The 13,400-nt window shown below is 40.0% G+C and overlaps 1 protein-coding gene across 3 annotated transcripts in view; it reads right to left on the reverse strand.

Moving 5' to 3' along the window:
- The window catches only part of TENM3 (teneurin transmembrane protein 3), a 454,641-nt gene that overhangs the window by 180,391 nt on the left and 260,850 nt on the right, over nucleotides 1-13,400 (reverse strand). For all 3 annotated transcript variants that reach the window (XM_018042106.1, XM_018042103.1, XM_018042105.1), the window contains one exon: nucleotides 7,742-7,979. In XM_018042106.1, the coding sequence (XP_017897595.1) occupies nucleotides 7,742-7,979 (238 nt within the window). The remainder of the gene's footprint in view (nucleotides 1-7,741; nucleotides 7,980-13,400) is intronic.

The following is a 13,400-nucleotide window of genomic DNA, read 5'->3' on the forward strand; positions in this document are numbered from 1 at the left end:
TAAAAAATAGTTATGAAGCACCTATCATGTTCTAGGGGCTTTGCTTACATTATTTCATTTAACACAACATTTTTGAGGTGATATTATTATTGCATCGGAAACTGACCTCAGATTTAAATAATTTGTAGATTATTATATAGCTAGTTTAAATGATGGATCTAGGATTAAAAATCAGGTCGGACTGCAAAGCTGATGTTTGTCTCATGATGCTAAATTGTGTTTATATATTTACTAGATCTTCAGGAATATATATCAATACGGCCTCCTGAGAGTCAAAATTTTAGAGCTATAATTAGTCCATAGCCTACTTTCTCATTTTAATTATTGGCATGATGCCTGCTAAACAACCTAGTTGAGGTTATAGCATTACAACTGGTTAGTAGTAATTTCACATTCAAAAATTATGCTTTCACTTTCATTTATCTTAGTAATCATCTATGAATCTTTATCTCATACTTTAGAATGAGGTTTCCTTCAATATAACAGATGGTTTCAGAAACCAAATTATAATGCTACCGGAGAGACATGGATGTCCATTCTTTGAGTAAATTCAGGATCAAATTTTCTCTTTATTATTTTTAGTTAATATGATTTACCTTTAACATCTGACATCTAAGAAATTAAATTTGAACTTTTTGGACAAAAAAGCCATTCAATACACCAATTTAATACGTGCCCCCTCTTGTTCTCCGGATATTGCAAGAAGAAAAGAAAGAGGACTATTTTACATATCATTCTAGGAATTACATATTTTGGAGGCCAACAGAAGTTTTTTTTCTGGGAAGGGTTAAATATTTGCTACAAGTCAGCAATAAAAACTAGAAAATCTCAAAGTAGAAATCACACATGTATTCAACTAATGGCCGCCTTCCCACTACCTCTTTTACTTCCTCTCTGTGTTGTTATTTACCTTATGTGAGAAGTAATTTGAATTTAAAAACGAACTTTACTCTTGGGAATAAAGCTTAGTTGGGGTACCATATGCCTCTTTGCCAAGAGCAGCCTCAGTTTATGCCTGCAGTCCCTGTGGCTCCTGTCACTCACATACTATCCTGGTTGGACGATAAACTATACGGTTATGATAGAATACAGCTGCTGAGCTAAGAGTACAGCAGCTTCTGGAGTTATCCTCCTCTCACTGAGATACATTTTAAAGCTACAAATGGATAAAATATCCCAGGTCCTCAGCCTGCCTTTTGTCTGTGGAAAACCTTTAGCCAAGGAATAAGTTTAATCAGAGAAGTGAGAACATGCAGAAACAAAGGAAAACAGCCAAAGGAGAGCAAATAATAATAGCTTAGTCATTAAGCACAGCCACGGACCTTTAGTTCCTCCTCGAGGGCTATAGATTATATGCTGAGCCATATCCTGTGAGCTGTCTTACAGATGCTGAAACCCTAACCAGATGGAGAAGGTAATTACAGGATGGCCAGGCAGTAACCATGCCATAAGCTGCCACAATTCTGAGAACAAACCGCCCATGGAACTGAAGACTAACTGTACCTAAAATAACCAAGATGACGCTGACCAGCCCACTGATGACCAGTATCAAGATGGCTGTTAGAGATGACTGTGCTGTTTCTGCATGCAGCCCCCTCCTTCAGCCTGCAAAAGCTCTTGCCCATTGATTGTCAGGAGGAGGGGGACTTTGGACAGGAGATTGCCCTCCCCTCGGTTGCTGGCATCCAAAATAAAGCAAACTTTCCTTTCCACTAACCTGACCTCTTCAATGGCTTTTCAATTGTGAGCAGCCAGATCCTACTTCTGGTTACACTGAGACATCTTAAATACAAACACCTCCTAGCAAACCTTCTTGTATCACACCTCTGCCCTCCTCTGTCTTTCTATGACTCTTATAACTGGACACACACATCCCTCTATGGGCCTTTTAGCAAATAACAAAAGTTATTAAAGACAAAGTATCTCAAGAGATCTTGGAATCCCTTTGATTTTGACTATTCACTAATATGCAATTTTAGATGAGTTTACAGGGTGTTTGTAAAAACAAACAAAACAAACAAACAAAAAAAAACAAATGGAGACGGTGAGACTCTCAAAGAATTTCTTAGCTGAGGCCCATGTCCGATTTTGAAGTTTATGTTCTGAAACCTGAGCTTTTTCATTGTTACGTCTTGTTACCATATTTTGTGGTTTTCTCTTTTCCCACATGTGTTCTTGGGTTTCCTGAAAATATCTTTAACAGTTATACTCCAATAAAATACAGAATTAGAAAGTAAACAAAAAACTGCAATTAAAAAAGGATATGGCATCAATTAGTAAAATTAAGTTAGTGGATTACCTTTCCAGTGATATTTTACTTAAAGCTGTGTCTTTAATGAAGCAGGATCTTACTACTTACTACCTTGCTAAAGGTAGCTGGTTATCGGCTTGTAGGTGGAGGTACAATTTTTCAACTGGGAAGGCTTTCCTCTGGCACTGAACAGCCAGTATGTGTGCTGCTGCCTAGATTTCTAATAGCCAAGGCTAACTCAGACCTGGTTGTCTTTCTTTTTCCTTAGAACCATTTAAAGTAAAGATAAAAGGGGGGGAAAGAAGGAAAATATCTTACTTTAGTACATCATACTTCTGTTTACATAATTTTTTTAAAAGATATACCCATTGATTTCCCATTAAAGCAGCCTAAGACATCTTGATATTTAAAGTAAAAATGCAGTAATAAAAAGGTAACTGAATATGCGTTTTCATACATTAATAATTAGCAAAACATTACTGAGCTACAAAGTAAAAAGCTATGGGAACATAACTAATGAGCTATCCATGCCAAAGTAGACTTCATAATAAAACAAGACTTTAATAAATCTTTTATTAAATAGCTACACATGAACCACTTGGTTAACATCTAATAGGTAACTACTAAGCTACTTAATTCACATATATAAATGAGGAACTTGCAGGCAGTTAACTTTACAATTACTGAAGGTCAGGCTTCTCAGCGAGTGTCTCTGTACTGTACCTTTAAGTACCACTGCCATCCGGAGTCAAGTGCAAGCTTTTCTTCAGCTGCTCTGTATTCTGGTAGCAGCTATTATTATGTACTGAGGCAGCTGAAGTATAAAATAAACAAAGGATGAGCTACAGGCTATCAGATGCCCTAAAAATGAATTATACAAAAGACAAGAAATACTGAGCTCCAAGGAAAAGAGTCGTCAGAGAAATTCTAAGCAAGTATTGGTGTTCTGTCCATGCCCGGATTGTTATTTCTAGGTGATGATAACATTAGAAGAATATACTCATAAATGACAGATAATTGTTTGCATCTTGATATGACTCTACATCTGAAAACTCACTGGAGATGGGAGACCAGAGCTATTCTGTTTATTGGGTAGAAATGTACAGGACACAATACTATTGATTGTTTCCAGCAGCAGCAAATGTTTAAATTCATTAGCAAAAGGAAAGAAACACTTCTACAGAAGCAAGAATCTGCTGATGGGAAAAAATGCTTTTTAATAAATCAAAATGGAAGCTATGTTGAAACAGACAGGACATATCTTTTATGTCTTCTGTATCAAGTTTAGATGTGAATTACTGAGATTTTAATGGATTATTACATGCCACTTGTTGCCAACTATTATCACTGAAAGGAGAAAAAGGGAAGAGACAAAGAGAAAAAAATAGAGGTTCTTAATCTACACAGAGCTGAATTTTAATCTTTATAGCTAATACCTTTTAAATGACAGTTTCAGGAAAATGACAATCAGTAAGATAAGTCTTACTTATCATAAGTAGCAATAATTGCTAAAGATGAGACTCTACACTAGATTAAAAAATAGTTAAAGGCAGACATAAGTCTGGATGAAGTTGTTAATATAGTTGAAACTAAGAATCATACTCAATAGGGAATCTTCACTAAAAAAGGAAAAATCAATGATAAATAAGCCTGGTTCTTCACCTCAAGAGTTCCAGCCAAGTGAGACTATTAAAGAAACCACAGTGGCACCATGTCAGGATGGTGTGAAATTTCCTCACCACTGCTTAGGTTGATGCACCGAGTGCCTGCAAGTGGAAATGCCATTTCTTTTGATCAGTAATATTATAAGGTGTGAACACGGGAAAAGGAGAAAGGAGAAACGAACAAAACTCTACCACAGATTAAAATATTTTAGCATGATGTACAGTGTCTAGATTCATTGTACTTTCTATGTATGTGTGTGAGAATATCAACGAGTAGATTTTCTTCCTTTGTCAATTCATAAAACTATAAAATGTAATTCCGTTGATGGTTCATGAGTGGTACTGCTTTGAAATGGAATTTCAAATGTCACAGCTTTGAAATTGCTCTGAGAGTGATTTCTTATATGGTCTGAATTTGGAGAAATCAGTTACAATTTCACCTATAGCCACCATGGGTTCTCTTCTAAAGAGCCACTTTCTTTGCTCACTCACCACCAACAAATATTCATTAGCACAAAATGAGGAATAACAAGAACACGCCATATACTTCCCTCCAATGATCCCAAATATCTGCACTTCAAATTAAGCCTTCAGGACTTCCCTGGAGGTCAGGGATTAAGAACCTGCCTGCCAATGCAAGGGACATGGGTTCAGTCCCTCATCCAGGAAGATCTCACATACCGCAGAGCAACTAAGCCCGTGCGTTGCAACCACTGAGCTGGTGCTCTCGAGCCCAGAAGCTGCAATGACTGAGGCTCATGTTCCAGAGACTATGCTCTGCCACAAGAGAAGCCACAGCAACTGAGATGCTCACACACTCAACTGGAAAAAGCCCGAGCACAGCAACCAAGTACAGAGTAGCCAAAAATAAACAAATTAATTAACTGAAAAAAAAAAGGGATATGGCTTCAAGGAATACCATCTTTCCTATCACCAGTTTTTGAGGCTTTTGTGCTAACTACCACATCCCCCAATTAAACACATTTCTGATGACCTAACTTGGCACATTTCATAAATATTTGTCAAGACACTTATTGTCAACTACAATGCAATTATCCATATTCAATCTGATGTTTCAGCTGGAAAATTACTTTTTTCCTAATACATTTTTTTTTTCCAAATGACAACAGTGAATCATGTTGATTAGTTGTTTAGTGTGTGCTAATTAATGACACTGGGTAAATTTAAATGACACTGTGCTAATAACCTCAGGAAGAAAAAAATCTGTGCACGTGACTCTTTGCTTTTAAGTGAAGAAATCTGCTGCTTGCCTACTTCTGTACTCTCTCTTCCTAACTGCTCCAGGAAGAGTGCTCAATAATACAAAATAAATGATAAAACCCAGCTACTCTTGGCTGACACTATTGACAAAAAGGGTTCTTTTTAACCTGTTCTTAGTTCAAGAGTAAAAAGAAAAACCAGAAAGATTTGTATTGTTGACAACTAACTGTGAGCACCTCCTGTTTGCTCATCCTCAGGGTAGAACTGCTTTAGGTCACACAATTAATGGCAAAAAACAGCAGTTTATTCACTGAGACCCACTTTTTCATCCAGGATCTAACGTATAAAGCTGACTTTTAGGACTTCCTGGCAGTCCAGTGGCTAAGAATCCGCTTGCCAACGCAGGGGACACAGGTTCATCCCTGATCCGGGAAGATCCCACATGCCTCGGAGCAACTGAGCCTGAGACACAACTATTGAGCCGATGCTCTAGAGCCCGGGAGCCACAGCTGCTTAACCCACACGCAGCAACTACTGAAGCCCACACGCCCCGGAGCCAGTGTTCTGCAACAAGAGACGCCACTGCGATGAGGAGCCCGGGAGCCACAGCTAGAGAAAGCCCTGGCACAACAACCAGTTTCCAGTGTGAACAAAAACAAATAAGTAAACAAGTTTTTTTTTTTTTTTTAAGCTGACTTTAGCCAGGGGTTCCACAGGGCAGGGCACTTGGGGGAACATTCTCCCAGGAGGTTCAGCATCCTCTGGTTTCTGGCTTTAAGTGGAGATGAATCTTTTTCTCTGAAGCTACGAGAAGCTTCAGGGAAGGCAGGGAAGAAATAAACACTAACAGGAGTTTTAGGGGACCTGTGCTGCAGAGCTGTCAGTAGGAAACCCATGAAGTAAGACAACACAGCCTTTGCTTGCGTGATACATAGCTCTCAGGAGATGCTGACTGGTGAGGTCCTGACCAAAGGAAGAAGATAAGATTTTTTGTATTTGGAGATATTTAAAAATGAAATGGATTAGCTCAAAATAGCTCTGGCTGGTCTATATTCTTGTGCGAGCAGGTTGCTAACTGCGGGCCAAGCGGTGCTAGAACTCGTAATTGTTAAGAACCTCATGGAAACATCAGCACGTGCTAGAGAAAAAGCACCAAGCTGGCGAAGCTTCTGGAAGGGAAGACTGAGAGGGGCCCATGGGCTATGGTGTAGAGATGGGGCAAAACAGCTTTGTGGAATTACATATTCCCACCTGCACGATGACTACCAGAGGAAGGGAGTTTCAGGAACAGAAGTTCAGTTCATCATAAGGAAGCTTTTCCTAATAGCATGGTCTAGGCATGAATGGGAGTAATGCTGGAAGGAACTTGAAACCTCCCTCACATTGCAAAAAACTAAAATCTCCGTAGCAAAGGGTCATCTGACTCATGGTGAATTATCATCTGTGAGAGTCCACTATGATTTTAGGATGCAATGGACAAAATGGAGCCTGTGAGAATCAGGGGCATCTAGAACCCAGTAGATGTACAATATAATCACTGCATCCTGGGACTGGGAGTAATCACCCTTAAATCTCTAGTCCTTTTTTCCCACATGCCTGAGAATCTGAAGATAAAAATAATAAATAAAGCGTGAAAAGGATGGCAAAGTGCACTGCCCCAACAACCAAAAGAGCACCAATAATGTGGCTCTGTTTCTAGAGAAGACAACCAGTGTGGAGAAAAGGAAACCCTCCTACACTGCTGGTAAACTGGTATAGCCACTGGAGGCTCCTTAACAAACTAAATACAGAACTACCATAGGATCCAGCAATCCCGCTCCTGGGCACACACCTTGAGAAGACCGTAACTCACTAATGATGCACGCTGGTGTCCACTGCAGCACTATTTATAATAGCGCCTAAATGTCCACTGACAACTGAATGGACATAGAAGATGTGGTGCATACATACAAAGGAGTGTTACTCAGCCACAGAAAGGAATGCAATCGGGTATTTGTAGTGATGTAGATGGACCCAGAGTCTGTCATACAGAGTGAAGTCTGAAAGAGAAAAGTGAATATCGTATATTCACTCATATATGCAGAATCTAGAAAAATGGGACAGATGACCCTAACTACAGGGCCGGAATAGAGAGGCGGACACAGAGAATGGACACGGACGTAACGGGGGAAGAGGAGGGAGGGATCAATTGGGAGATCAGGCCTGACACATACACACTACCTCGTGTAAGCCAGACAGCAAGTGGGAAGCTGCTCTTAGCACAGGGAGCTCAGCTTGGTGCTCTGCGGTGGCCTAGCTGGGTGGGTGGGGGTGGGCAGCAGGAAGGCTCAAGAGGGAGCGGATATATACATACACACACACATACGCCTGAGGTACTTCACTGTGCAGCAGAAGCTAACACAATACTGTAAAGCAACTGTACCCCACATTTTTTAAAAAAGTAAATCTCTCTTACTGAGGAAAGGGTTGGACCAGCTTATCTTTCCATTTCAGATGCTAAAAAAAATACAGTTTGTTGACTGCTGTCAAACATGCATTCTCCATGCAGGTATACTGTGTGGTCCTAACAGTCAAATCCTCCACAAGCCTCCCCTTCGGGACTCACCTGCTTTCCAGTGGTACATTACTGCCAAGGACCCAGCTGTCCTGCAGCTGGACGGACTCGGGTGTGGTTTGCAGCTCGGCGGGCAAAGCAGCCGGCGGGGCCGGGCTCTGGTTCCTTCTATTGGTCAGGGAGTTCCTATTGAGAGAAGTGATGGATGGATGATGCTGTGCAGAGTGCTGCTTATGGGAAGGTGGCAAAGGCTGGAGGGTGGACTGGCCTTGGTTGTTTGCAGGTTGCTCTGAAAAAAAAAAGAAAAGGAAACTCATTATATATACGTGTCTGCGTACATACACATTTACACACACTACCAATTTCTTGGGGCTCCACCATAGATCCATTAGCATTAAAAATGGCATAGAAATCCATTACCTAATATATTTGCATATTATTCTATTAGGCGGGTGTTCAGTGACATTCTCTAAGAGCAAGTTTACCCTTGATACGCAAAGTTCTAATTAATCTACAACAGATGGTAAAATTGCTTTTGGTTTTAATTTGTTTCAGATTTTTTTTTCATCTGGTTTTATTAACACCTACAGAAAATAGCATCTGACAGCTCCCCTAATGTGTCTTTACATTTCAGCTTTTTTTTTTTTTTTAACAAACCAACCCTGAAATTAAATGGGTAATTTCAGTAGAACACAAAGGTTTTGGAAATGCATATAATCCCTATAATTATTTAATGGAGTTTTTTTAAGCTTTATTTAACTGCAATAAATTATTACAAGCTCATTGCTGAACAGTAGTTGACTACTCTAGTTTAGTGCATTTCAAATAAGGCAGATCTGCACTGTGATCTACTAATAGACGCTAAGTATTCTTTAGCAGAAGGTCACTCTGTGAAGCAGATGTTGTTTCATGGATATTTAACAGACTGAATCACAGCTGATTACAACGTCAGAAGACTCATATACTTAATGACCCTTACATCCATTAGAACACACACAGAACAGATTTTCCAATTTCACAGTATGCAGTGGAAGTACATTTTGGAGTAAGTCATAGGTGACCACAGTGACTCATGTCACTATGTCACTGGTATGAATATTTTGTTTCGAACCAGAATCCTAGCGGATCCAGCAGCTTCAAAATATAAATACAACAGTAGTCTATAGCTGGGCAAAAAAGTCCCTCAAGCTAATAAGCCATAAGTTAAAATGCACAAATGAATGCAACATCTGAGGCCCACGTCTCAATCCCATTACCTAAGCTGTGGACATGCCAGAATTCACAAACACTACATTTTAGCCAACAGACAGATGACTCCTTAATTTAATGCTAAACTTATTATGGTTCTGCGCACATAAGATGTCAATTTTTGACTAAATGCAGTTCAAAGTGCAATATAATTTTGAAGTGATGTATTAAATCACGCTATTAATATAAATGCATGTATTAAAAGAGAATAGGAAACACAGGGACTATCTTTTATCTACAATGTGAACTCCAGCAGTGATTGCTAAGCCAAATAACACAGTCAAACATTATAATTCTGGTTGCATGGAATGAATACATGACATGTTAATAGTGTGAATATATATTATCAAACCTCTTTACAGGGTATGACAATTAAAATAGCTCCTCCCACAGTACATAATATCAGTAATTACTGCATGTTTCCAGCGGTCCCTAATAATCCATATCATACCATTTAACAACTAATAATTTCTTTCTCTTGAAATGAAGGACAGAAATCACACCTAAATCCATGCAACAGAGCTGCTTCCTTGCAGCCTTCTTGAAGATTCCCACACTAGAAACTACACAAATCTTACTCGGCCCATTGGTTTGCTGCTCATGAAAAACTATGGGTGTTCAAATATCAGTTAAAGTGAATCAGCCTTTGAAGGAATGGCAGGGTTATAATACAAATATGGTTTTAATCTGGTGAGGAAAAGAAACAGACATTTTAAAATTCATGGAAGATATACCATTCAGGTAGGTGGTGCTAGTGGTAAAGAACCCGCCTGCCAATGCGGAGACGTGAGAGAGACATGAGTTTGATCCCTGGGTCAGGAACATCCCCTGGAGCAGGGGCACAGCAACCCACTCCAGTATTCTTGCCTGAAGAATCCCATGGACAGAGGAGCCTGGCGGGCTACAGTCCATGGGCTCACAGAGAGTCGGACATGACTGCAGGGACTTAGCATGCCTGGAAGCACATCATTTAACATAATTAGCTCTGCTGTTTCTAGCATCAGTGCGTATGATCAGAATGGCTACAGAGGTCTTCAAGGAACATTTCAAGAAAATGCTTATAGGATGATAGAATAAGCTACAGTTATGAGGGCCTAAACTAGGTTGGCCTCATAATGAAGAGAGAAAAAAGAAACGTCTTGAAAAGAAAAACATTAAGATTGTGCCTAAAAAGAAGAGGAACGGGGCAAATGACTCCATGTTTTTAAGTACAGCTTCATGGAAGAATGGAATTATATTATAGATGGGTTACACAGAATAAATGATACATCAGATATTATGCTATGTTGAGAAAGAGCTATGTAGTAGAGGTCAGGATAACAAACTGACTTCCTAACTCTGTCAGGTGTCGTGATAGTGAGTCTCCATCTCCTCATCTGTACTGTGGGAAATAATACTGCCCCACCTCAGATATGCAGATGATACCACCCTTCTGGCAGAAAGTGAAGAGGAACTAAAAAGCCTCTTGATGAAAGTGAAAGAGGAGAGCGAAAAGTTGGCTTAAAGCTCAACATTCAGAAAACGAAGATCATGGCATCTGGTCCCATCACTTCATGGCAAATAGATGGGGAAACAGTGGAAACAGTGTCAGACTTTATCTTTTTGGGCTCCAAAATCACTGCAGATGGTGATTGCAGCCATGAAATTAAAAGACACTACTCCTTGGAAGGAAAGTTATGACCAACCTGGACAACATATTGAAAAGCAGAGACATTACTTTGCCAACAAAGGTCCGTCTAGTCAAGGCTATGGTTTTTCCAGTGGTCATGTATGGATGTGAGAGTTGGACTGTGAAGAAAGCTGAGTGCTGAAGAATTGATGCTTTTGAACTGTGGTGTTGGAGAAGACTCTTGAGAGTCCCTTGGACTGCAAGGACATCCAACCAGTCCATTCTGAAGGAGATCAACCCTGGGATTTCTTTGGAGGGAATGATGCTGAAGCTGAAACTCCAGTACTTTGGCCAACTCATGGAAGAGTTGACTCATTGGAAAAGACTCTGATGCTGGGAGGGATTGGGGGCAGGAGGAGAAGGGGACGACAGAGGATGAGATGGCTGGATGGCATCACCAACTCAATGGACGTGAGTCTGAGTGAACTCTGGGAGTTGGTGATGGACAGGGAGGCCTGTTGTGCTGCGATTCATGGGGTCGCAAAAAGTCGGACACGACTGAGCGACTGAACTGAACTGAACTGAACGGAGGTATTAGTACCACCTAAGAATTCAATGAAATGCATGCATTCATCCACTTATGCACACACTTGGTCATTCATCCCACAGACATTTATCAAGCTTTTATATTTCAGGGATCTGCTAAACCAGTAACAGGTAAAAGCACTGTGTAAATGGTGAATTATTATAAATATTGTTATTGAAACATGAAAAGATTTAAGGTCTATTATCAGCATATATTTCAATATGTTGAATTTAAGATCCTTATTCTTTTTTAACTTTAAAAGAATTTAAAATTTTTCATAGAAGTATTGTTGAGTTACAATATTATGTTAGTTTCTAGAGGCTCGATATACTTAAAAATATAATTCAGTTCAGTTATAGTCAGTGTGCCTTTGAAATGATCACCATCTTACAATCATCAAACATATGATAAATCCAGTCGTCCTCTGTGCCTCCACATCAGGTCTTCCTCAATGTATCCATAAATATACATGGGAATTCTTCCAAGGCAAGGATACTAGAGTGGATTGCCATTTCCTTTCCCAGGGGATCTTCCCAACACAGGGATTGAACGTACGTCTCCTGCTCTGGCAGGTGGATTCTTAACCACTGAGCCACCACAGAATCCTCACTACCAGTGAAGCAAACCCAGATAATGAAAGCTAGGTTCAACTTAAAACCTGACAACAGGACAGAGTAAGTGCAGAGTCTGAGTGAGATGGAATGGATAGCCAGACATTTAAATTCTGCAGCATTTACCACAAACAGAAGCTAAATCTGAGGATGCAATTGGAGGTCAATGCTAGTTCTAAAGATTCCAGCTCACAGGACATGAGAAGTAGCTGGAGCACGTATTTATCTATACCAACTTCTTTTAGATCGATTATGTTTATAAAGCATAACAGGATGAAATAAAATTTAACACTGTCAGAGAAGACAACAGCATAAACGAAAACTGAAAGTAGGAAAGATAGAGCCAAATATGAGAGGAGTGGGTGAATTCCTGCTCTGTGGCTTTACACTTTCTTCGTTTTTGTTTTTAGAAGGACCTTTTATTTTTGAAAGTATTTATTTATTTGGCTGTGCCAGGTCTTCACGTGGCATGCAGGATCTTCTGCTGGGGTGTGTCGGCTTTCCTCTGGGTGCGGCATGTGGGCTCAGTTGCCCCACTGCACGTGGGATCTTACTGCCCAGACCAAGGACTGAACTCTCGTCCTTGCACTGGAAGGCAGGTTCTGAACCACTGGACCATCAGGGAAGTCCCTACACATTTTTAAAGCAGGGTATAAATCTGGCTCTAAATTACCTTGTTGTAAGCACAAAGAGGGAAACATGATCAATGACATGATTTGGGGTGTTTTTAAGCTCAAAAAACTTGCTTAAGAAAAGCATTGAGGACAGAGAGAACATTCTCATTTAACCTCATAGGAAGACATATGAACATCCAGGGCAAAGATTTATAACCAAGATTCGAAGTGGGCACGAGGGTTTAGACTTGGAGACCAGCAAAAAGAATCTAATATAAGTGGGCAGGTCCACGCGCGAACAGCCAAAACATCTACTATAGACTTTGCTTTAAGCTAATCCACTGATATAGGCTTTACATAGACTTGAGAAAAAGTTTTAGATGGGACCGCACAGAGTCACCAAGTTCAGTGTTCCTGAGACATAGCTCTGAACATGTCATTTTATTCCTGGAAAACCCAAATGGCTTCCTAGTGCCTATAAAACTTATAATGAACTCTAAAGGTCAATGTGATCCTTGTCCACGATAGTCCCCCAGGTATTTCTGCAAATGTTTCTTCCATGAATTCTCTTGATGTATCCTTGTCCTAGTCAAGCTTGCTGTACCCAGTACACCCCCCCACCTTTTGATTTCTGTACAGTGGCTTCTATCTGAAAGACATTTTCCTCCACCTTTCTGTATCCAAACCCTGTGTATGTCTAGCTCTAAGGATGATGACACGACTCTACTTCTGTTTCCTTCAGACAGAAATCAGTTATTTCTTCCCTGAATCTTCTTAGTTTTTTTTCTTATCTTTCTTTCCCATGGCCCTTCTCCTTTTCCTCTCTGTATTACAACTAATTTTAGAGGTCTCATGTTCCCCGTTAGACTCTCTACGATGATAAATACTCCATGGATACTTGTTGAATGAAGGATTATTTGTGAAGAAGTCGATGAAGGGTGAGTTGAAGTAAACGCGGAGCCTTCTCACATCGCCTTCTATTTTTATTACTGAAGCATAGTTGATGTTAGTGCTATGTTAGTCTCGGGCGTACCACACAATA

This window comes from Capra hircus, chromosome 27 (assembly GCF_001704415.2).
Source record: "Capra hircus breed San Clemente chromosome 27, ASM170441v1, whole genome shotgun sequence".
Lineage (NCBI taxonomy): Eukaryota > Metazoa > Chordata > Mammalia > Artiodactyla > Bovidae > Capra > Capra hircus.